General features: G+C 45.6%; 1 protein-coding gene across 2 annotated transcripts; it reads right to left on the reverse strand.

Moving 5' to 3' along the window:
- Window positions 1–1,432: 1,432 nt before the first annotated feature.
- LOC125739439 (solute carrier organic anion transporter family member 1C1-like) lies at window positions 1,433–21,316 on the reverse strand. 2 transcript variants are annotated; one of them, XM_049009560.1, is made up of 15 exons: window positions 20,726–21,316; window positions 18,386–18,541; window positions 9,845–9,986; window positions 8,574–8,706; window positions 7,942–8,063; window positions 7,475–7,669; window positions 7,016–7,114; window positions 6,253–6,501; window positions 5,708–5,872; window positions 4,453–4,648; window positions 3,754–3,919; window positions 3,448–3,632; window positions 2,871–2,935; window positions 2,275–2,392; window positions 1,433–1,916 (listed from the first exon to the last, which is right to left on the reverse strand). In XM_049009560.1, exons 2-15 carry the CDS (start codon window positions 18,470–18,472, stop codon window positions 1,688–1,690), a joined length of 2,151 nt encoding a protein of 716 aa, XP_048865517.1. In that variant the 5' UTR covers window positions 18,473–18,541; window positions 20,726–21,316; the 3' UTR covers window positions 1,433–1,687. The 2 variants fall into 2 exon arrangements, with proteins under 2 accessions (XP_048865517.1, XP_048865516.1); XM_049009559.1 differs by having other exon boundaries at window positions 18,386–18,547.
- Window positions 21,317–22,210: the final 894 nt, after the last annotated feature.

Genomic DNA, 22,210 nt, shown 5'->3' on the forward strand with positions numbered 1-22,210 from the left:
AACAGTGCACTGCGTTTTCTGTCAGCCATCGCGAACCCTAAGGTGCTCTAAGCTTGGTTTCCCAACCTTTTGTTGTTTGCCAACCAGTCAACGTCCCATAAATATTTCACAGGCCGCTAAAACTGGGGAACGGGGGACATCAGCAGACTGACTGCTGATTTCATACATTTTTCATTCAGACGTGAACAACAGAAACCCCTGAGAGTTCTGCAGCCCTATCTAAACCATCATGTCTGGACAGCCTGTATCCATAGCACCACAATCACTGCTAACCTACTAAGACCCACAGGAATGTATCCCGAATGTTTTTCCGTCTCTGTCTTGTCTCTTTTCTCCTTTGGGAGTAAATAAAACTCATCTCCATGTACCACTCTGGGTAGGGTCATGGTTGGCCACCCTCCTTGCACACATCACTTAGCATTTATAAGTTATTTTTCATCTGCCCAGTTCCTTACACACAAGGACAAGAATAAAAACCCTGGGTCATTTGCTGCTGCTGAATACCAATTTTTCTGTCAGGTATGTTGTATTGGTGGACGTCAGTAGACTACCCCCCCTCCCCAAGAGAACACTCTCTTTTCCATTACTGCATCTCCCTTACCCCCCATCCCCCCCCTCTGCATGTATCACACCTCAAAAGAGCCATCTCTGAGTCATAATTACGTTCTCAGTATCTCACCTTCGCCCTGCTGGGCAGATGAGGCCATTCCCAGCATACACTGCGATTCCCCTGTCCTGGTGTGACTGTCACACCACTCCTACTGCTTTCCATTGTGCCTAAGTAGCCTCCCTTCCCTCTGTCCTCAGACAAGCGTGTGACATCATTAGACGTCAACATCTTTTCATTTCTGGAAATGCAGGACGTCAAAGGTATAACAATGGAGTATGGGACGCCTCCCCAGCTCGTCCCAGGCATCCTGGATTGACCCCCCCCCTCCCCCCGGCTTGCACAACATCCCTCACGTCCCTAACCCCCTCCTACAGCTTTTGTCATCACTGCTCCCCAGATGACACTTGCCTGTACCTCTGTATTCATATCTTCATCCACATCACCGCAGTCAGACCAGAAACATCCACCAGAGCCTGTGTAAGATAGAGAGTTCTGCAGGTGACAGTAATTCTTCTTGCATGTGGACTGTCTCTGATTTCATCACAATGCACGGCCCTGTAAGCCATCTTGGAAGAAAAAAAAAAGCTTCTGCCAAATCAAATCAATGTAAATATTTTGTCTGATTTTCTTGCCGACGCAGAAGGGACCGGATACTTTTTTGTCGAGTCGCCCACACACCTCTGCAACCGTAAAGTCACCTGCGAAATTCTCATCGGGAAAGTCATCTCCACACTCTGGAGGGAAACGTCCACCAAGGCCAAGTTACTATAAGCCCACAGTAAAAAGATCCCTCGCAAGAGTAAAAAAGAATATTCACAGTAACCCAATTAAAAATACATTTTTAAATCAAAAGCATGAATGTGTCCTGACAAGTGACACCGCTTTCTGTAAAACAGTATATGCACATTAACAAAATATTTACATTTTATTAAAACAATATTGAGCATCCGAAAAAATCTACACAAGTCCAGTACAAATATATAATTTATGTTCTATGAAATCGTTCAGCTTGGCCAGTGTTCCCATCATGCTTTGCATGGTTTGGGATGGGAAAAAAAAAAAGGGAAAGTCCAGAAGTCAGAGCCTGGTCTCCCGGTCTGGGTCGTAGTCTGAGTTGCGTATGAGCTGGTCACAGTTCAGAGAGCTGTTCTCGTCCTTGGTCAGTGATTCCAGCTCTGTCCCTCCATTCACCATGCCTGGATTTTTCTCCTCCGCCCTGACTTGTCTCCGGAGCAGCACAAAACCCATGACACACAGGACGAAGGACACGGTGCGCAGGCCCAGAGTCAGGCCCAGGTACACGATCCTGAGGCGAGGGGGAGAAAGTGCACAGGCTCAGCACGAGGGTGCAGCCTAGGCTGAGGACCAGGGTCCCAATCCCTCTGCACCACATGAAGGCGCAGAATAACAGTTACAATGTGTGTGTGCTCCCTGGGATTTGAACCCACAACCTTTGTGCTGTTAGCACAATGCTCTACTTGTTAAGGTTTACCAGCTACATAAACTGGGAATTAAATTAGGTGAGAGAAGTTGGTAAAGCAACATACTAGTTAGAAAGGTTTGCGTTCAGGGAGCAGGGTCAGCCAGGATTCAAACCCACAACCTACTAGACGTGCTTGTTAATGGTGACGTGCTTGTTCTGTGGTGGGGAGCGGGGAGCATACCTGTACGCCGAGGTGTCATAGATCCTACACGCGCCTCTCCCCCCACACCTCTTGTGGCCCCACTTCAGACAGGTGGCATCGATGACTGCCCCAAAGTAGATGGGGGCGGGGATTCCCGCTGTGGGAGGGGCAGAGGGACACACCCTTAGCAGGCAGAGGGGAGGGACAGGGACCTCCCCCAGGTTTTTAACTCAGGGCAGCTTCGCTAGCTGTTTTTAATCAGCTGCTGAACTTCTGCGCAAATCCTAGGTGAGGAAACACTTTTCTATAGGCAGAATAACTAAAATATCAGAAATAACTGCAATATCAGAGTAATTCTGCAGGGCCTGGACCCAGCAGCAGGGCTCACATATGATCTGAACTAGAATCAGGTTTATCTGGTGATACCCAAGTTCACACATACAGGGAATTTGTCTCTGTTTTGTCTCACCACTATTGTGGCAGCATGTATTTATGCAACTACTGCCAATTAAGGGTATTCGTTCTGTGCACATGACAATACGTCCTAAGCAGTAGACAGAACACATGTGGAAAGCACTCCCAGATAGCGCACGGTTACGCATATGCTGCCACTCTGCAAGCTGCACAGGACTCACCCAGTGTTCGAGTCGTCAAAGTGTGGACTCCCAGTGCTAAGGATTTCAGTTCTGGCTTTATACACCTGGGGAAAAAAAACGCAGTGGAAAGGAAGTTCAGGGACATTAAACATAGTAAGCTCTTGGAGCGCACGCTAGATAGGTGACCTCTATTGGCAGAGATGGGCACTGCAATGCCTGAACATCATTGGGCAAACAGGACGCACTTGATTGGATGATTAAAATCACAGGATTATGCTGACAACAACAGAGGAAGGCAGACTTTTATTAAATATGGGAGGGACGTTTGAATGAGGTCAGCTGATTAACTTTTGATGAACTGGAGAAATCGGTCACTGCAAATTTGCACAAATTTTTCTGCCGTCAAATTACTGCATGATGTCTAGACAATGTGACGGTATTACACATTAGATACCACCCAGGAACTAGTGTTGCCTTCTTGCTGGCTAATTTTACCGCCGCTGAATAGCGGAGCGACACATTTCCGGGACACTGGGTGTCATTCGTGGGTGGGGGGAAGCTGTTGTCACTTGACGGGAGACTCGCAGAACGTCCGGGAGAGGTGGGATGTCTGCACCTGATGAGCAACATGTAGCCTGGTGTCCCGCCCAAGGATATGATGAAGGAACTGAAGACTGAGAGCACCAGGAAGTAGGGGAATATGCGGTCACACCCATCCCGGCGTTGACAGTGGCCCACGGTCGCAGAGAGATTCCCGGGTGTGTAGCCTGCCTCAGACAGGCACTGGCACTGGTCAAACACCTAGGTCAGGATGTGTGGGGGGAGGGAAGGTTTAGCATCCCAACAACCATCTACAAGTGCAGAAGATGAAGCAGAAATGCTAATTACAGCTAAAATGACGTCATTGAGCAGTCGTTCTCACTGTGTTCTTTCCTGATCCGCTAGACAGGCGGCAGCCAGCCAGGCACGGCGAGATGTAGGTGATGCCGTTCTCGCCGCACACCGGGTCCCAGTCCTTCCCAGAACACAGGCAGGCGGAGTTGCAGTCTGTGAACTGGGAGGCCTCCTGAGATGCCAACATGTCCCCTCTGTTTGTGTTTAATTCACGGGTTAATTCTCTTTGCAAATTTATCCCTTACCAAAATGCTTAGAGACATTTTAGAAATCGGTTTTTCAGTGTATATTTTATTTTACTCAAGCAGAAGTATCATTAGATTGAAAACAAGTTAGGAACATTCACTTACAAGTTCCAATCCTAAGGGCATTTTCCAAATGTTTTTAGCTGCTAGCTTTTTAGCTGCAAGGAATTCGGTTTGTTGAACAGAAGGTTGCAGTTTCAAATCTCAGCAGCTAAATCCCAACCCCTGGGCCAAGTTTGGGGTTAGGTGTCATGTGTCATTAGGTACTTAAGATGTTGACGTTGCTGTGGAGGGATTCTTAGTTCCTGGCCTTGTGCAAAGAACTTGAGTGATTCAGGTTCTGATATCAGTCATCATAAATGACATCACCAGGGTAACACAGGGTGTGCTGCTCCTTGACCATGGGACACTTCACTACTTGGCACCTTCTACCATATTCAAGATCATTCGCCACAGACGACGTGCCATTTCTGAGGACATACCCATTGTAGGACACTGTTATCCCAGCCACCTTGGAGTTCTCACAGCCCATGGCGAAGAAGAAGAGGGACAGGAAGTAGCCCAGCAGCGAGGTGCTGAAAGCGAACTTGGCGGCTCCCATGATGTCCAGCCTCAGTTTCTTCATGACCACACCTCCCAGGAATATGCCAAGGGCCACGGCAGGGATGTTGATGAGGCCTGCAATGGCATAGATGAGGCAAGGTTACACGCACGCTCTGGATCGGGACCAAGCAGCTGCAACAATCACATGCCAGCAACATCAGAGGCCTGATCTCCTCATTCATACGAAAGTGATGAGACCAAATTCTCATTGACAAAGGTCAAGGCAGGCATGTCAATTGATGGCAGGAGAGTGGGAAACACACAATATCTGTAAGGCACCATCCAAAGGACAAATTTCTCAGTGCAAAACTGCACTTTATCAAACCATCTTTGTTACCTTCACTTTCATATCAATCTCAATTTCATATCTAACCTTAGATGGCGGTTTTCCACTGGTACACAGGAACCGAGCCGGACCCCAGCTGTACCACAAAGAGACTAGTTACAGTGCGGATCCAGCCCACTTTGGTTTTCCACCGCAGGAGGATCGGCTCGATAAAGGCGTCGCCGGGTTTGGAGAGCGACAGTTACATAAAACCGAACGGACGCTTCTGTACTGTACACACATCGTACATCATGATTTACCATTCGCTAATTTCTGCTAGCACGTGTGAGAGAATTGCTGTCTTATGTTAGCATCAAATGCTAGGGGAATTGGCATTTGCTTGCATATATTTGCACGACGAAGCCATTCCATTCAGCTGCTCTGTAGTAGTTTTTTATAAGTAGGAGGTTGGAAATTTTTAAGTTCTGAATTTTCGTTAATCCATCAATACACCACAATGTTTGATATTAATAATAATGAATGATATATAGAATATGGCTTTTTTTCCTTCAGATAATCCATTCATATTGACATAGATCACCGACATCTAATTTCAACCAATCAGGTGGTGGTAACACAGCCAGCTCGATTTAGTCACGCACGATGTCAGTTCGCGGTACGGTGCGGTTCTTGGTGGCAGTGGAAGAGCGCCAAGAGTGACATCACAGCACCTTTTACGTTCCTATTTCATGAGGAAAGACAGTTCGGCAAGTGAACACTATCGTACTAATGAACCAAGAGAAAATATTCACCAAGCACAGATGGCACTAGTGACACTAGTTGACAGAAGCACGGGTTTGGTTACATACCCATCAGAAAGTTGGCTTTAGATGCTGATTGTCCGTAATGCTCCTCAATGTATTTTGGTTTGTACGTCACCATCCCAATGAGGGAGTTGAACTGGATGATTGTCACACACAGATATAAGAAGTAGACTTGGTTTCCCAGGAGATTTTTCAATGAAGGCAGAAACTCTGAAAAAACAGCACTTTACCTTGTCAGCAGAGATTCTGCTTCTGCTGAAAAGTCCTCTTTATGGTTACTATAATGACTGTGCTCATTTTGGTATCCCTGCAAATGTCATAAATTGGAATAACGTACTCAGGGGCGTCGGAGGGGCATGCATATCCTGGCAGATCTGGGGGGGGGCCAGCACTTGACAGGTGTCCTTCAATATGTTAAATTATACATAAAATTGGAAGGGGTGACATTTTGTCATCATAAATGACATATTCAAGGTCCTAGAATTTCTAAGCACGTCCCAGAACATACTGCAGTGATCCTGCCTTGCTTTCAGAAGGTCGTCACCTAATCGCCCAATCAGGGCGCAGAGACAGTCACGGAGTTCCTGTACCTTTTGCCATCTCTGCCAAGTTGGCCGGCTCCTCTGGCCTATACTTGCGCTCGACGCACATGGGGTCACCGATGAAGCACGGCTTCTCCGGGGCACACCCAGAGGGGCGCCGCTCCCCTGGTCTGGCCAGTGACTTGGGCAGGAACCAGAAGGGGACAGCCGAGAGGAGGGTGATGGCCCCTGCAATGAGGTAGCCCAACCACCACGCCCCCACCCAGCGGGCGTCGCCGGGGGTGATGGTGATGCTCTCTGTAGCAGGAAATGGTGCCAAAAGCAAAGAGTTGCTTAGATGAGGAGGGGAAACAAGACAGTGAAGCAGTAAACAGACACAGTACTCAGCTTAGCGCCAAGCTTATGTTGGTTAGGGAGGTGATGACAGTGTTTCACAGATTGCTAATTGCTAGATTCTAACTTGACACCATTGGAGACCTTTCTCAGCAAGGATGACAAAGGTAACACCGGTGTCTAAGCAGTTGTGTTTCTCATCAATGCTGCCATAAGGCTCTTCTAGATATCCAGGAGTAATTATAAATCGCAGGCTGCGGTGAATTGTGGGGCTTGGAGGCAAATTAAGACTGAAGATTAGCTTTGTATTATGGTTTGGATAAATGAAGCTGCAATGATATAGCGATGAGTCAGTTGGCAGCACCAAGTCAGAGTCATCAGGTAATAGAGTCAGATTCAGAAAACCCTACGCAGCTGTCCTTAGTCAGAGTCAGTCATCAGTACGGTGAGTCATGAGAGTCCACATCAGTTTGCTCACCCATATCCACAAATCCAATGTCCACATATATCTTAGCACACAGGGACCCCAGCAGGTACCCAAATATCGGGCCTATGATGGAGACCGTCTGCACGCAGCCTGAAACAGATAAGAGAAGATGAAGAGCAGGGATGAAAAGACAAGACAGAAGAAGACAAGTGATGAGAGAACAAGAGAAGAGAAGAGAAGAAAAGAGGATATGTGAATTTTCAGCTGGCATGGAGTGAACATCACTAAGCAGCCCAGCATTTCCTGAAAAGGTCTGGTTGCTTTTCTAGATACATCTACCTTAACACTGCAATGGAGATCATCAAGACTCCCCTTGTGCTCACCATCACACAATGATCAAGGATATAAAGGAGTGGCTGTCTTGACTATTGACTCGTGATTATAATAATATAATAATAATGACTGGAAGCGTTTCTCATAGAAGCTGGAAGGATGAGGATGATTCATTACCAATGTAGAAGGCTGCGTCTTCTTGCCGAGCGTGATCATCGATGTATGAGATTCCCAGCGGCTGGACGGGAGTTTCGCCGATTCCACGCAACATGTTCCCCAGGAGGACATAAATCCACATGAAGAGGCTGGACTCTCGTTCACAGCCCGGCACGGGGGGATGGACGTTAGCGGAGTGCCTCTTCCCCAGAAGATCTGAAACGGTGTTTGCAACATCTCTGCATTCTTGGATCCTCTGTTGCCAAGGTTTTGTTTCCGTTTTGTTTCACTTGACCTCTGTTCTAACATTACTGATATCTATATAATCAATGTCACAACACAGAGTATAAGAACACAATCTTTTACAGAAGTCTTTCCCAAACTGGCTCTAAGTTGAGTCAATATGAATTTGAGAGGGATTACAGGGATTCAGATTTGACGGTCCCTGTCGGGATCCCTGTTACCCCATTACTGCTGCGACCCTTTACCTGCACTCGCCACCACCGAAGGCCCGTCTCTCGCGGTCAGGAGATCAGGAGAGCTTGCAGGACACGGGGTGAGGTTACTGGTCGAGTTCATCGAAGATCTAATTGAGGTTTCGAACTTATAGCTGTATGAGAGTGGGTGAGCAGAGAATGAATTACGAAGACACTTTACAGTCTATTACGGGCACGCAAGAAATGTTATGTAACTCATTTTGTTTTCCACAGTGAATTCTAAGAATTATTTGCTACTAAATTTAGCTTCCGGAAACAGCAGCCTAAAATGTCACAACGGACTCAAAATCAAGGTCACACAATACGTCCAAACTGTGAACCTAAAGTGAGCTTATTAACTTTAGTGTCTGTTTACATTCTTTAGCATTCGATTTTGATCTAGAATTGAGGATCAGAGGCGAGGGTCGACCAGCTTCGCTAGAGCAATGGACATGAAGGGTGTTGATGAATTCTGATATGATTACCTTTGCTGGTCAATGGATATAACCCTCTGGACCACTGAGCTTACATATAACCTAGAATCACCCCTACTGCCCCAGCAATGGGGTCAAATAAAATCAAAGCATGTTACGTAAAGAAAATTAAACAAATATATTTGGGGAAGGATGTAGTTCCCTATTTACCGTCCGATGATGAAATGAGGCATGGCGATGAGGAAAGTGCCGACGGACATGAGCAAGCAGCCGGCCGCGATGATCTTCGGCCGATGCAGCTTGGCCCCGAAGTAGCTCACGAAGGCGATGACCAGCAGGTTGCCTGTGGGGGGGTGACAGGCCCAGGGGACCTCAATGAGCTGTGGGCACCAAGCCAGGAACAAAACCACAAGCCTTTTGGGAACAGCGGGGAACAGCGCACAGTCAGATGGCATCGAGAGCGAAAGGAAGATGAGCTACGTAGCCTGGAAGCTGGGACAGGCTGGCGTGAGAGTTAAGGGGCCCCATTACTCTGCGTTTCCTACAGGAGTCACGCCTGCTGATGGTTGTGCTTTACTTGCAAAACCAGTGAAAACAGCTCTGAAAGCAGCTGAGCCTCTGACTTTGCTTTCCACTCAAACGCTAGTGTTTACTGGGGGCAGCTGAGGACCGCTAACAAATTGAGGGCAGGGGACCAAAAAAAGAGGGAAAGCCTTGCTGTGCTGTGCTTACGGTCTCCTACTGGCACCGCCGAATGGCTTCCAAACTTATCAGGAATCAGCCTGCAGCCAAAGGCTCAAAGCGGCAGAAGCTGGACTGAAAGGTCAGACGGGGTCGAGAGACTCTGTGCTTATAGGGTTCCTCGCAGAGTCCAGGTGATTAGCTAAAGCGCTGCAGAAACTCAGGGTAAGAGTCAAGCTTCCAGGTTTTGGCAAGGATGATGGACCAACAGATAGATAGACTGACAGACAGGGAGGGAGAGAGACCTTTACTTATCAAAGTCCCAGATCTAAGTGAGTTCCCGGACCACAGGTACTAGACGGTTCATCACCAACTTTGGATTGAAATGTCATTTTGTAATGAGAGGTTCTTCGGGTTAAGCTGGTTCTGTGCTGAAGTTCTCCAAAAAAGGTTTATCTGAAGTAAGGATAGCCTCTGTTCAAGTGTCCAACACCATGGACTTTCAGGAGAATTCCATCAGTTAAGTGGTCGGACATGTGCAGGATTGACATGTTTGAGTCAATCTTGCACATGCCCCTTAGATCGCCAAGATTGCCAAACAGTCCAGCTCTACCTGGTGCCTCACTAGTCGCACAGGAGCAACATTGGACACGTTGACAAAATCCTACAAAAACTAGCACAGATTGTTAATCACAGGCCTCGTTGTGGCACTGAAGCACGTACAGGTCGTTTAACATTTGTGGTACGACGGTGAAAAAAAACATCAGTGATGAAAGTACCTCGATTCACATGCCACTCACCTATTTCAAAGCTGCCATCAATGATTCCGATTAAGTAACTCGGAATATCGAACCTCCTCTCCAGCTGGGTAATTGTACTCTTCAGATAGCTCCCGGAGAGCGTCTTGGAAAAGTAGGCAAAGGACAAAGCAGCCAGGAACGTCTAGGAGGACAGGAGTGGAGGGGAATAAAAACAGAAGGTGGTTCATTAGTTGATGCGCTGGTGCATGTTTTTCCATATCAGACGGCTGCACTTACGGCAGCCTCCGTTTCCTCAAAAACTCAACGCTCGCGCTTTTCTGTGGCCTTCGTGTACGAGATAATTGATCGGGAGGACAACAGATAGAGGGATGCAGAAAAAAACGAGAGAATGGAGAAGCAGGTGCATTGGGTATCCATAGGCTTGGTGGTGGAGACCAGAAGTCCAATTGGGACCAGGCTAGTTTTACCTGGCTGATTCAGATAGGGTTAGAGACGTGTGTGATTTCCCCAAATTCCCTGGACAGATACAACTAACCAAACCCCAATATTCACGTCAGAGTGAGCGCATCTAAAAAGCAAACGGCAGCAGAACTCTCATATTGGGTGACCTGTCCCTTTAACATATTAATCCAAGATTCAGCCATATAGCAGCTTGAGGCAGAAGAGGCCGCTGATGGAGGCTGTCAAGACGCTTATGTGGAAAAACTCAGGACTCAAAAGTTCCACTTTTAGCAGATAAATGCCGTTTGGGCTGGACTACGATTACTGAAAGGGGTCTGTGTTCACTGAGATACAGAACGTAATTCACTCCTGAATTTATACTGTGGAGGCTTGTAACAATTACAGACACGTTTGATTCGAAATGGACTAAAATTACAGACCTTGTAATTACATTACGTCCCCAGGCAAAACTAATCCTGTCCAAATAAGTTTTAAAGATGGATGGGACAGTTTCATGAGTTTTACACACACAGAGCCCCAGTGCTGGAGGGGGGCGGGGCTTCATCCATTCCGTTAGGTAATAATGCTTGTAGTGCAGTTACTGCAGGTCCTTCATGGATTTGCTGCTCATTCGCCTATGCAAGCCCAGATGCCAACCAGAGACCCAAACAAGTAAAGTACGCCTCCACCAAAAAGCCTCTTTTTTCAGTGTTAACCAGTCGCAATTTGTCAGCCTGGTTCTCAGCTGGTCCCAGTTTCCCCTGAGAAAGATCTCCCCTTGTCTAATAGATGTCTCACTGCCCCAGCCCCCATAACATGGCTCTGTTCAGCATCCCAAGCCACAACCCTTACACAGTACACAGGGAGTAACAGGGGTGTAAATGGCAGGAATGGGATAAGGAGACCTTCCGTTCTCTCTCCACAGCAGGGAGTTTCAGTCCTGCACATCTTCAAAGACCCTCAAATCTTTGGTGTCGCCCACGGGGCACACGTGAGAGAGGTAACCATGGAAATTCTCACGTTTTCACTTTTCCCATCAGGATAACAATAGCGGCGTAATTTTCATAATGGGCCTGGCGCTGGATCATGAGGCGCGACACGCCGGCGTACGCCGTAATTGAATCCGGCTCTTGGTGGTGAGAAATGAAACACAAGGCATGCCTGCGTGTGTGCACACAGGGAGCAGGCCTCCGAGTACACCTACGCATGGAGCGCAATATGTATTATAATCTCATTTTCCCCAAGAGAACCCTACCAAGTTGTTGGTCATTTGTGGACAAGGGCATACATGACAAGTACAAACGATCCAAGCCAGGCCAAACGATCCAAGCCAAGCCAGGCCAAACGATCTTGGACCCCCAGAGGTTTGTTTCTTCCCGATTTAAGAGTTTTTCTTTCTATGGAATTTCATTCTCTCTTTGTTTATACCTTTTCCCCGTTTCATGTATTGTTCTGTATAAATAATGCAGTAATGTATTACAACACACCCACGTGAAACACCTTGGGGCGACTGTGTTATGAAAGGCGCTATATAAAAACACTTTGAATTCTATGGATGAATTGATGAAAATTGAGTGGTTTGGTGCAGGGTCGGCATCGTCAATGTGTCTTGCAGTATCTTGCAGTTCTGGGACTTGAACTCGCACCTCCTCTCCTGCCAAAAAAACAATTATCCTTCGTAATTCTACCCAGCCAGGGAGGGTGCCCATGGAAAAAAATGAAAGTCTTGTTTCTGCAACTCTTCACAAAATCGTGGCCCCTTTAGGACCGGTCATGACGCACTACCCCCCACCCGCATCGTGCATGGTCCCACCCACTGGAAAATGTGTCAGAGTCTGAGACAACATGCCAAGTTGCGCCAAGCAGCGTCCCCGCCCCAGTGAGCCGGTCACCCGACCGCAGAGAGTAGGCACTGGGCTTAAACTGGAAGCAGATGACAGAAGATGGCCACTCTGATGTACGCACGTCAGCTGAGAGGAGAACGCTATTTTTTCTTTACCATTGCCTTCACTGAGACCTGTGCATGACACTCCTAATTCAAAAGGACTTTCGCTTTCACAGCAACGCTAAATCGCGTCTGGATTTCCTTCTGACACTTTTCCTGCGATCTAAAGGCACGCAGTTATATTAATCTGTGTCTCTACACTGTCCATTCTGTATGAAGGTGTGTGTGCATGTATGTGCTCTGCAATAGACTGGCAGCATGTGCAGGATGACACCATGTCTTGTGTTCCGTGCGGCCAAATATGGGGTCCAGGCCCCCACTGACCCTGACCAACATGAACATGAAGATATGATGGATGAAAACTGAACCTGTGAAATGAGAGGTGTCATCGTATGACTTTTGTTAAATGTGTTATTGACCATGATATCATTGCGTCATAAAGATAGCAGTGAAATATGAATCAGTTTCAGCCTTTAGCCTGAACTTCTTCACTGTAAACACAGCATGTCTCTCCTCCATTCTTCCATCAATATAAAGATGATTCCTACAGAATTTTCATCTCTCCGCATAGGGATGCTCTCTGTCAGACACACACAAACACACACACACACACAACACAGATCCAAACTCCGAGTAGCAGTATGCGGTAACAGTGCTATTCCTCGTGTTACTGGACTGTATCCCACTATGTCCATAATTTGTTTAATGTTCCTGATAACCATCACTGACCATTATACAAGCGAACCAGAGAGCAGGATGACCCTCCCTCAGAACAAATCGCAAAACTGCAACATGGCTAACATAATGAAACACACACACACACACACACACACACACACACACACACACACACACACACACACACACACACACACACACACACAGATACAAAGCAAAGCCATACCAAACAAATAGCGTCCCCCCCCCCCCCCGATATGCCACGCTAATAATGGCCGTTCTGTTTGGGTCCCGCCGTGAGCCACATCGGCAGAGCTCTTCTGTAGCTTTACTCACAAGCAAACAGGAAATCAGAAAAAAAAACAAACATTTTAAACACTAGATTTCACTTGCGCAAGCTGCACTGTCAGCAGGACTTCCTGTTTACCTTAAAATGGAAAACTGGGCCTTTTAATTTGATTAGTTAGTAAGTTAGGGAGACAAGATGTTTTTTATTTAAAAGAGGGGAAGTTGACCCCCCGTGCAGCAGCCTTTCTTGGTCACAGACATTTACATCCCGTCGTTTCATATGCAAACTTTCTGGTGTTTTACACTTTCATCTGACTTAATATGAAAAGACACCGTAAAATGCTTAAAAGGCTCCTTGGTAACACTTTACTTGACGGAGCACAAATAATACAGCATTAAGCTATTACTTACGTATTAATTAACCACAAACTCATTCTAAGTTACGTACTGATCTCATGTTAAAATGTCACAATCCATTAATGATAAATTCAGTTACTGTATTTGTTACTATTTATGTTAATTCTGTTAACCTTTGTGAACTACTGAAGGAACAACTGAAAGGACAATTAATGAACAACACAAGTGAAATACTGATCTAATGTTTGTTCATCATAAATGAATCATGAAGCAAATTTATCCTAAACAGTTACTATATTTGTTACTACAGTATATCTGTCAATTCTCAAAATATTTGTGGGTTATTGAATGAACTACTGAATGAATTACTGAAGGAACAAGTATTGAATAACATAAGTGAGTTATTAAGTATTTGTGCCTCGTCAAGTGTTACCGGATACTTTCTTGTTCACTGTCAGATGTTTATGGCGGTAAAATATTCGGTAAAATAACGAAATCGCTGCGGCTGCAGCTGCTTATGATATCTGAACGTCGCCATCATGATCCCAGTATCGGAACGAGTGATTAGGGCAGCTTAAGGCCATGGAATACGATTAGGGTATTAAAATCAAGCCACGGGAACTTTTATAATCTGATATCCCTTAACTTGATTTTACGTTAGTTCCCGTCACCTTTGCCTGTAATTTCTAAAACCTGCCTAAACGCATTTGATGAGGCGGCATTTCGAAACGAAAAGATCACAGTCGGCTTTGGTGTTCGTTGTATATGTGAATTTGTATGATATTGTGCCAACCTTTCTTTAATATACCGTTCACACTATTCCGTGTTCAACGATTGTGAACAAAATGAGCTCAGGGAAACCTGACCACGCAAAAGCATCATGCCGCTAAGACAGACTGACCCTGCAGTGCAAACGCGGTACATCACACAGGTACATACTGACATACAGCTTCCCTCCTCTTTCTTTTATTTACCATTTAGACAAACTCGAAGACCCAGTATGCAGCAGTGAGAAAAAGTTTGTTGTTTGATGCTTTTAGATGAATCCTGGGGTGTCTTCAGATGACATCATTTCAGACAGGCTGAGGTCAGGACTTTTGTAAAATGCAGAATTTCTTCAGTTTGAGCCAATATGCTGTGAATTTACTGCTGTTTTGCACCACTGTCATATTGCATGAACCAGCATGATAATGACCCCCCGCTGTTAGATATAAGGGTTCACATACTTTGTCCAATTATGACATTGATGAAACAATTAAATGAATAAAGATAAGGCAGTGTAAAGTGTGTGACCCCCCCCCCCCCCTTCAAGTCTGCCCAGTATCTGAGCTTCACAGGATGCCCCACACACACACACACTCGCTTAGGCCCCATCTACATTCTTTGCTCGTTTCCATCTTCTTCACTGGGAAGATGTTGCTCGCTTCATGTGGTGATCTCCAAGCGTGACTCACACGGTTCACTCCCAAGGTTTCTCCACAGGGAGACAAATCAACAGGATTAACAAACGGCCGACGGACCCCCGGTGCCACGTCACATCATGGTCACAATTAATTTAACAGATCTATTATCTAGAGTGACACACAACTGAGGGAGCAGGGTCAGCCACTCTAAGGGCCTTCCTCGAGTGCCCAACGGTGACATCACTCTGCAGACCTTCGGATTTGAACCTGCGACCTACCGATTACATGCACTGCATCAGAACCCGCTGTACCCATCACAGTTTTCTTTCCTCCCTGCATGGGTACAATATGCCACCCTTTCATGCTTTTCCGCGCCCCAGGAGACTCCTCCGGACAGCAGATCTGAAATAACCCAAAGCCATAAGAACTGCAGGGGCGCCAAATCTCTTTGTTCTCAGCAGCCATGGACCTATTGGATCCAGTCCCACCTGCACTCTTGCGGACAGCAGTCAAGGCTTTGGCTAATCAGCTTGTAATCGCTACCGTATTTCTTTTTGTTTTACCATTTACGAATATTCATTCGCACATTCGTCTGGATTTTGAGTATCAATTGCTTGCCAGCTTGCAACAAACGCGTTTCGCATTAAACCACTGAAACATTCCCTGACATTGTTTCAGATTCATTAAACAGACAGAAGCAACACAGAGGACAAACTCGTTCGGTGTTTTCGCACTGCGGTACTGCTGCAGGATTGTCAGACAAACTTTGCCGCGCCGGTCGCACGCAGCAAGACTGAGGTCTCCATGCTGCATTCCTGAGTTTCACCGCTTAAGCAAATAATCTTGTTTTAAGCAGCTTTCCCATTATTGTCTAATGAACATTTGATCCCACATGAGAACAAACCCTCCTTTATGATCTCCTAAGCGGAAGCCCCATCACAATGTCCAGACTTTTTTTTGGCAAATTAGTTCAGAGGCTTTCAGCTTTAGAAAACAGAGGATTTTACAGCAGTGATGTTCTGTCACGCCCATGACGGTCACGCTGACAGCAGGCAAAGTACAGGCCTCCATTAAACAGCATACACCTTCTCACACACACAACAGTGGTGGTGGCCATGCATTTTAAAATGTCAGTTATGAGAAGACTAGGTGCTTTTTGAGTGTGTGACTGAGTAAGAGTCTATGGTGTTAGACCTTTGAAACGTTCCACTGACTTTCAAAGTCATTTTAAGGATATGAGATTTTATGGTGGTTTTGGGGGGGGGGGATTTAGGCCAGTCTGAACTGCAATCACCATGTCCTGGCTAACGGCCCCACCCTGAAAAATCAGAGGCTCCGTTCAGCTGCTCACGTTTCGCCCAACACACTTTTCCTTCACCTTCACAATATCCAGTCAGCTGGGTAGGGGCTGGAGGAGGGGCCAAGTACCAGATCCACCCCCGCCCACCTTCCGGAAGAGGCCAGAAGAGGGGAGCTGATGCCTTTCTTTAATGCTCTGGCTTCTCCAGCTGAGGTATCGGGCAGCCGAATGGCCACGAAGTCCTACTGCACCTGCTGTAAGCCCTGGTGGGGGGGGGGCGCAATTCTGCATGATCAGGTGCTGACCACAATACTATAATATTAGAGGTCGGGGGGGGGGGGGTGCAAAGCCTGCTACGAGCGAGGAGATAATTAAGTTAAGCTGCTTAGGGCAGCATATGGTTACCATGCATTTAAGGGTTACTGGTTTAAGGAGCACATGGCCAGGGTTAAGGATGTGAGGCGTCTTTTAGCTTTAGCTACGGCTGAGCTTTCAGGTCCGGTCTGGTTAGCAGGAGCGTGTGTGATAGGACAGGGATCACAAATGAGAAAATACCCCTCAGCTTTTAATCGTTACCCCCATTTCCAGGAAGAGGTGACCAGTTAATATTACAACTTTTGGGATGTTAGCATCCCAGGAAAGTTATCCAAATAATCTCAGTCAGAAGTTCAAGCGTGACTAGACATGACCATACGTTTCCTTAGATCGTCCTCGCTTCGACAATCCGGAGGCTGGACGCTAACCTGGGTTTGTAACACGGCCATTAGTAAGGATGTCTCTAACGGACCTCAGCCAGAACCACAAGCAGCAGAACAAAGTGGGCATTGTCCCGAGGAGCTGGATGAGTGCTTAATCGTCCCAGTGTTAGCTGGTGGGCCGTCGTGCAAGTGCTTCCTACAAACTGGTCAGGAGGCCGCTCACCAGCAGCAGCAGGACTCCAGTCGACCGGTACAGCCACACTGGTTATTTGCTCTCTCAGGGGAAAACCAGAGACCCAAGACAAGGCCAGGAAGTGTCACGGGGGGCAGGGCTGCACCAAACCTCAGGGAAAAGTCTGTTTTTAAATTAGATCACTTCTGGAAAAGGTGACAGGGTTCACCATGCAATACTCTCCTCCGCTGGAGTTTTTCTTTCTCTCTTTTTCTTTCTCTCTTTCTTTTTCCCTGTATTTGACTTATTCTGTATAAATGATGCAGGAATGCATTACAGCATACTCGTGTTAAGCACCGTGTAGGAACTCTGTTGTGAAAGGCGCTATATAAAAATAAACTGAATTGAATTTAAATTAGGCGCGTTCCTAAACTACAAAGAAATTTCAGGCCCTGTGGTTAGAAGTCGCTGTGTAACCGAACTTTGTTTTTTTAGGGGCTGGAGAGGTAACATCATGCAGTAACTTCACAACTTTTAGGTTTTTGCCCCATCTCTGACGTGACAAACCCTGAAGTCAAACATTTCCAAGTCCAAGGATACAGTACCGACTGATCTGAATGCAGAGGAGATCAGACCATGGAAAACAAACAACAAATTCATGAAATTCAGAAAAAAAATAAACTAAAAATTATCCAGCAATTAAGTCATTCCAACATACGCATATAATCTTATTATCTGTCATGTACTGGAATAAGATCTAAATTTCATTTAATCTAATTTCAACAATTGTATAATCGTATAATTCAATATGGATATAATGTCCTGCCCGTTTAATGATCTTATGTAACACTTATGGGGGGGATCTTAGGCTCTCCATAACAACCACCAAAACAGAGGCCGGATTTACATTCCTACTTGTGGTTTTTCAGGAGTTCAAACTCATCGTGCACATTTGGTTTTGGCTGGTCAGTGGGTACAGCCGCCCCCCGCAATGGGCACCCGTTCACATCAGCGGTTAATTCTCTGTCCTAATAGGTCCTCTGTGTCGTCAATATGACAGCAAAAGCGTTACAAGAACTTAAGAAATGAAAGGCAGCTTAAAGCGATTTCGACTGTTACTTAAAATGGACTGACACTAGTCAACAGCTTCTGGTCCATAGGTAGACAATGACATGTAACTGAGCTGTTTTTAAACCTCAAAATTATGGATGAGTAAGCTGGTATTTTTGCAACAACGTCATCCGTACGAAGTCCTGTTATGGCCCCATGCTTAGTGTGGAATGAGCCAGGCGGTGTACCTTGAGCGAGGACCGCTGAGACGGCCGGCTCTTTGCAGACAGACGTCCATTTCCTGGTATCTGCCTGTCCTCCACATGCAGATCCATATTCCACAGACAGGTGGCGCTTTCCTTTAGCAGGACTCCTTAATGAGATGCCTGAGTGTTGATGGTGCTCTATTGCTAATAGACAGATGATGCATGTAAAAGTGAGGCACTTTTCCCAGCACATTACAAGCAACAGTGACTTACCTGCCTCTCTGGGAATGAGTACAGGATCCAGTTTAAAAATAAAAAATAAAATCATTAGGACTTAAATGGATTCTGCAATAATATGACACATACCACTTTACATTACGCCTCACTTGTCACACAATTACATCAATAAAAATGTGATGTGGTATAATTTGTTTATAATTGTCTATTAATGATTTACGAAGCCTAATCTAATTAATAACTTGAATATAAAGCTTCGATAAATTCGTATGACAGCCTATAAAAATTACTACACTAGAAAAATTACTTCAGTTTAGCAATTTATGATTAGGATTCACTGTAATCAGTGTCAAAATGGACTTAAGGTGTCTGTTTTTCCCTATAGTATTTAAAGATGAATGGTAAAAATAAGAGCATATGGCACGTGCTACATGACAAAGTTTTAATTACCAAACCTCCCCCCCTTACGTTGGGTGCCTGCTGTTTTTTAACTGCATGAGCAGCAGACGCCCAGCAAGCAAAAACATATCTGCAAGTTCGTGATGCTTTTTAAAAGCTTTAAGGTTTAGATTTCACTTTGCGCGTGAAGCCATATGCTCCCCGCATTTGACATCGTTCGATTGTCCTGTTGATCGTAGCCAGCAGGACTTACAGTCATGTGACAAGCTGGGCGCCCTCACTGCACTCAGCAGGTACCACGGGCTGGCCAGGATTTCGCCAGCAGAGACACAAGCGAGAGAACGACCTCCGGTCACTGGTGACCATTCAGCGTCACCGCATGAATGCTCCTGTGAATTAGTACTATACTGCTTGAGTAAAACAACTGAGCCCTTGGGAATGACAGGCAGAGCACGTACAAAGATATGACGCAAAATAGATGGCAAAACACAGTGACGTAACATTATCTTCATTTAGACCGAGTTTGGAAATATCCCGGGGTTTTAAAATGGCATTTCTGGATCAATTCTGAGTTAGTCTCTAGGGTCTTTCAGCAACGTGAACCGCACTCCGGATGTTCCCTGCAATTAAATATAGGGGTGTCAAACTGCAGTCCTGGAGGGCCGGAGCCCTGTGCAGCTTAGCCCTTTCCCTGTTACCACAAACGATTCAGGTTAAGAGCTGTGTGGTAGTTAGCACAAGGAGCTGAATCAGGTGCGTTAAATGAGGGGAAACCCCAAAAAATGTGCAGGGCCCCGGCCCCCCGGGACAGGAGTTTGACACCCGTGAAATATAATATAAAACACCGACAGGTTCCGGAGTTTATTAATAGTGTGTAAACCCCACAGAAAAACACAAGAAGCCGTATCCAGTAGGATTTGAGCTCATTTGGATGAAACCGCACAATCCATTTGGTTTACTTTGAAAATGGAGATAAGAAATGCAAAGGGATTATTGATATGGGGAACTGCGCTCGTGAGCGATTATATCACCCATATTTCACCAAACATATGCGTACGTCCTGCACATAACACAAAACAAACAATCTACGATTTACGACCCCACTTGAACTTTGCATTATGTGGGGGGGACTGTAGGTTTAACTAAACGCGTTTGTTAACTTAATCGAAAATTACGTAAACTATAAGAAAGCGACATGCAGAATGAAGTCATGACGACGAGCCCCGTATCCCTAACCACGCGCACTCTGCCCAATTAGTTCATGCATTTTAATGACACCGAAGCCCACAGACATCGTGCAGCTAACAAATGACCATCATGCATAAACGGGGTCTTTCCCGGGAATGTAAGCAAAGCACTGACACTGTACTAAAATAACGGCACACATCATTATACAATGTTTGTTGTGCCCAGCAGGGACAACCATGCAAGCGTCATATTTCAGGGCATCAATTAATAACCTGGCTGTTAATTACAATTGAGTAGTGACGATACCGTAAACACAGAGGCGTAATTGCCATCTAGGTGCGGAGGTTGAATAAACGTAAATCAAGTTTGGAAATCACACCTAAAAACAACAACAGGTTAAAAGCACGTTTTTGACTGATCGTTGGCGACCGATTTCTGCGATTTTCCTACAAATTAATAATGTGTGTCCTCTTGAGAAAGCTCCCGTAAATCAATTTACACTTAAAAACTAAAACGGACCCTCTTCCAAAACACACTCAAATGAAAATGATAACTTACCTCAGATGGCGATATTTATAAAGAGAATAAAAAAAAAACCTGTATACTTTCGTCTCCTGAGAGGTTACGCTATAAGGACTCGCAAGTATTTCCAGCGCTGACTGACGCCTTATTGCGGTAAACGCAGTTGCATGATGTCCAGATCTTCAGAGAAACTTTCACTTAAATGGCGATGGGGAGACAAGCGGACTTGCACAATTCCTCCTCAATCGCGTGACAGAAGAATCAGAGTCACTGGTTATTTGTTTTTGCGAATAAATTCACACGACGCGTCCGAATATTGAGCGCTAGACGTCAAACTGCCGGGTTTGGGAAGCGCTTCCCCAGGAAGCGGCGCCGTTTGCAGACCCGTTTGGTGCATGAGAGCCGCGTGGAGAATCGGCTGGAGCATGTGATACTGCTCCGGGGAGGAAGAGGGACCAAATCCGCCTGCAATTGAATTTATCCGCCGCAAATGACTCTAGCGAGAAAGTGCGGGCAACTTCAGAATCACGCGGCACGCCGGAGGCTATTTATTACTGGGAAAGGAAACGCACAAACAAAAGGCGTTTCTTAAACTTAAAATAGGACCCTGCAAGGGCAGCGACAGTAGCGGGACTGTCACCGACAGGTTGATCCCCGCGGCTGGAATCGTGTAACAAACTGATTGTTTGTTCAGTGTTTCGTGATATGCTTGTCTACATTTATGGCATCAAAGCTCCACGTTAATATTTAAAATAATTTTTAGTTTTTTTTCTTTCGTCAATTACTGCATGAATAATTAAAAAAAAATCACAAGCATACTCTGCAAATTGAACTGCCCCCTTAGTTTTGGCGAAGTATAGGGCGGCGTTATACGTTTTAGGATTATGAATAGATAATGTTTGAAATGACATGCATTTGTGCTTAAAGAACTAACCGAGAAATTCCAACGATCAGCGATGTCACGCGCACAAACCAACTAGTCGCAATATAGCTCGGCCACAAATGACACTGGTTTAAATGGGATACGGACTGCATCGCAAGGTTAAAAAGCACAGTGGATGGACGCACCACAGGTCACGTCAGAAATGATGGATTCCTTGAGCCTGTTTACTCATGTATGCAACAATCACCCGGGAGATGAATCTGCATGAGGTTCTTTGCGTTTCCTGTTGCCATGGAGATGGCCAGCCGTGTACATGCTAATATGCTAATATTGATTTGCCCGTGAAGGTGATATTTGACTGGTGTTCTCAATTTGTGTGTGTGTGTGTGTGTGTGTGTGTGTGTATATATATATATATATAAATATGTATGTATGTGTGTGTGTGTGTGTGTCTATACACACACAAGACGGTCCTTTGTGGATTCAATCCTTTTGTGGATTGTTCTAAAGAAAAACACAGATGTAAGTGCTCCAGATCTATTGTCTTTGACCTCAAAGAAGTTAATTTCACTGCTGATTCTGTGAGGTAGGCAGGATTTTAGCAACTAATGCTGTAATAAATACATGTCATTCATTTT

Source organism: Brienomyrus brachyistius, chromosome 3, assembly GCF_023856365.1.
Source record: "Brienomyrus brachyistius isolate T26 chromosome 3, BBRACH_0.4, whole genome shotgun sequence".
In the NCBI taxonomy this organism is placed as follows: domain Eukaryota; kingdom Metazoa; phylum Chordata; class Actinopteri; order Osteoglossiformes; family Mormyridae; genus Brienomyrus; species Brienomyrus brachyistius.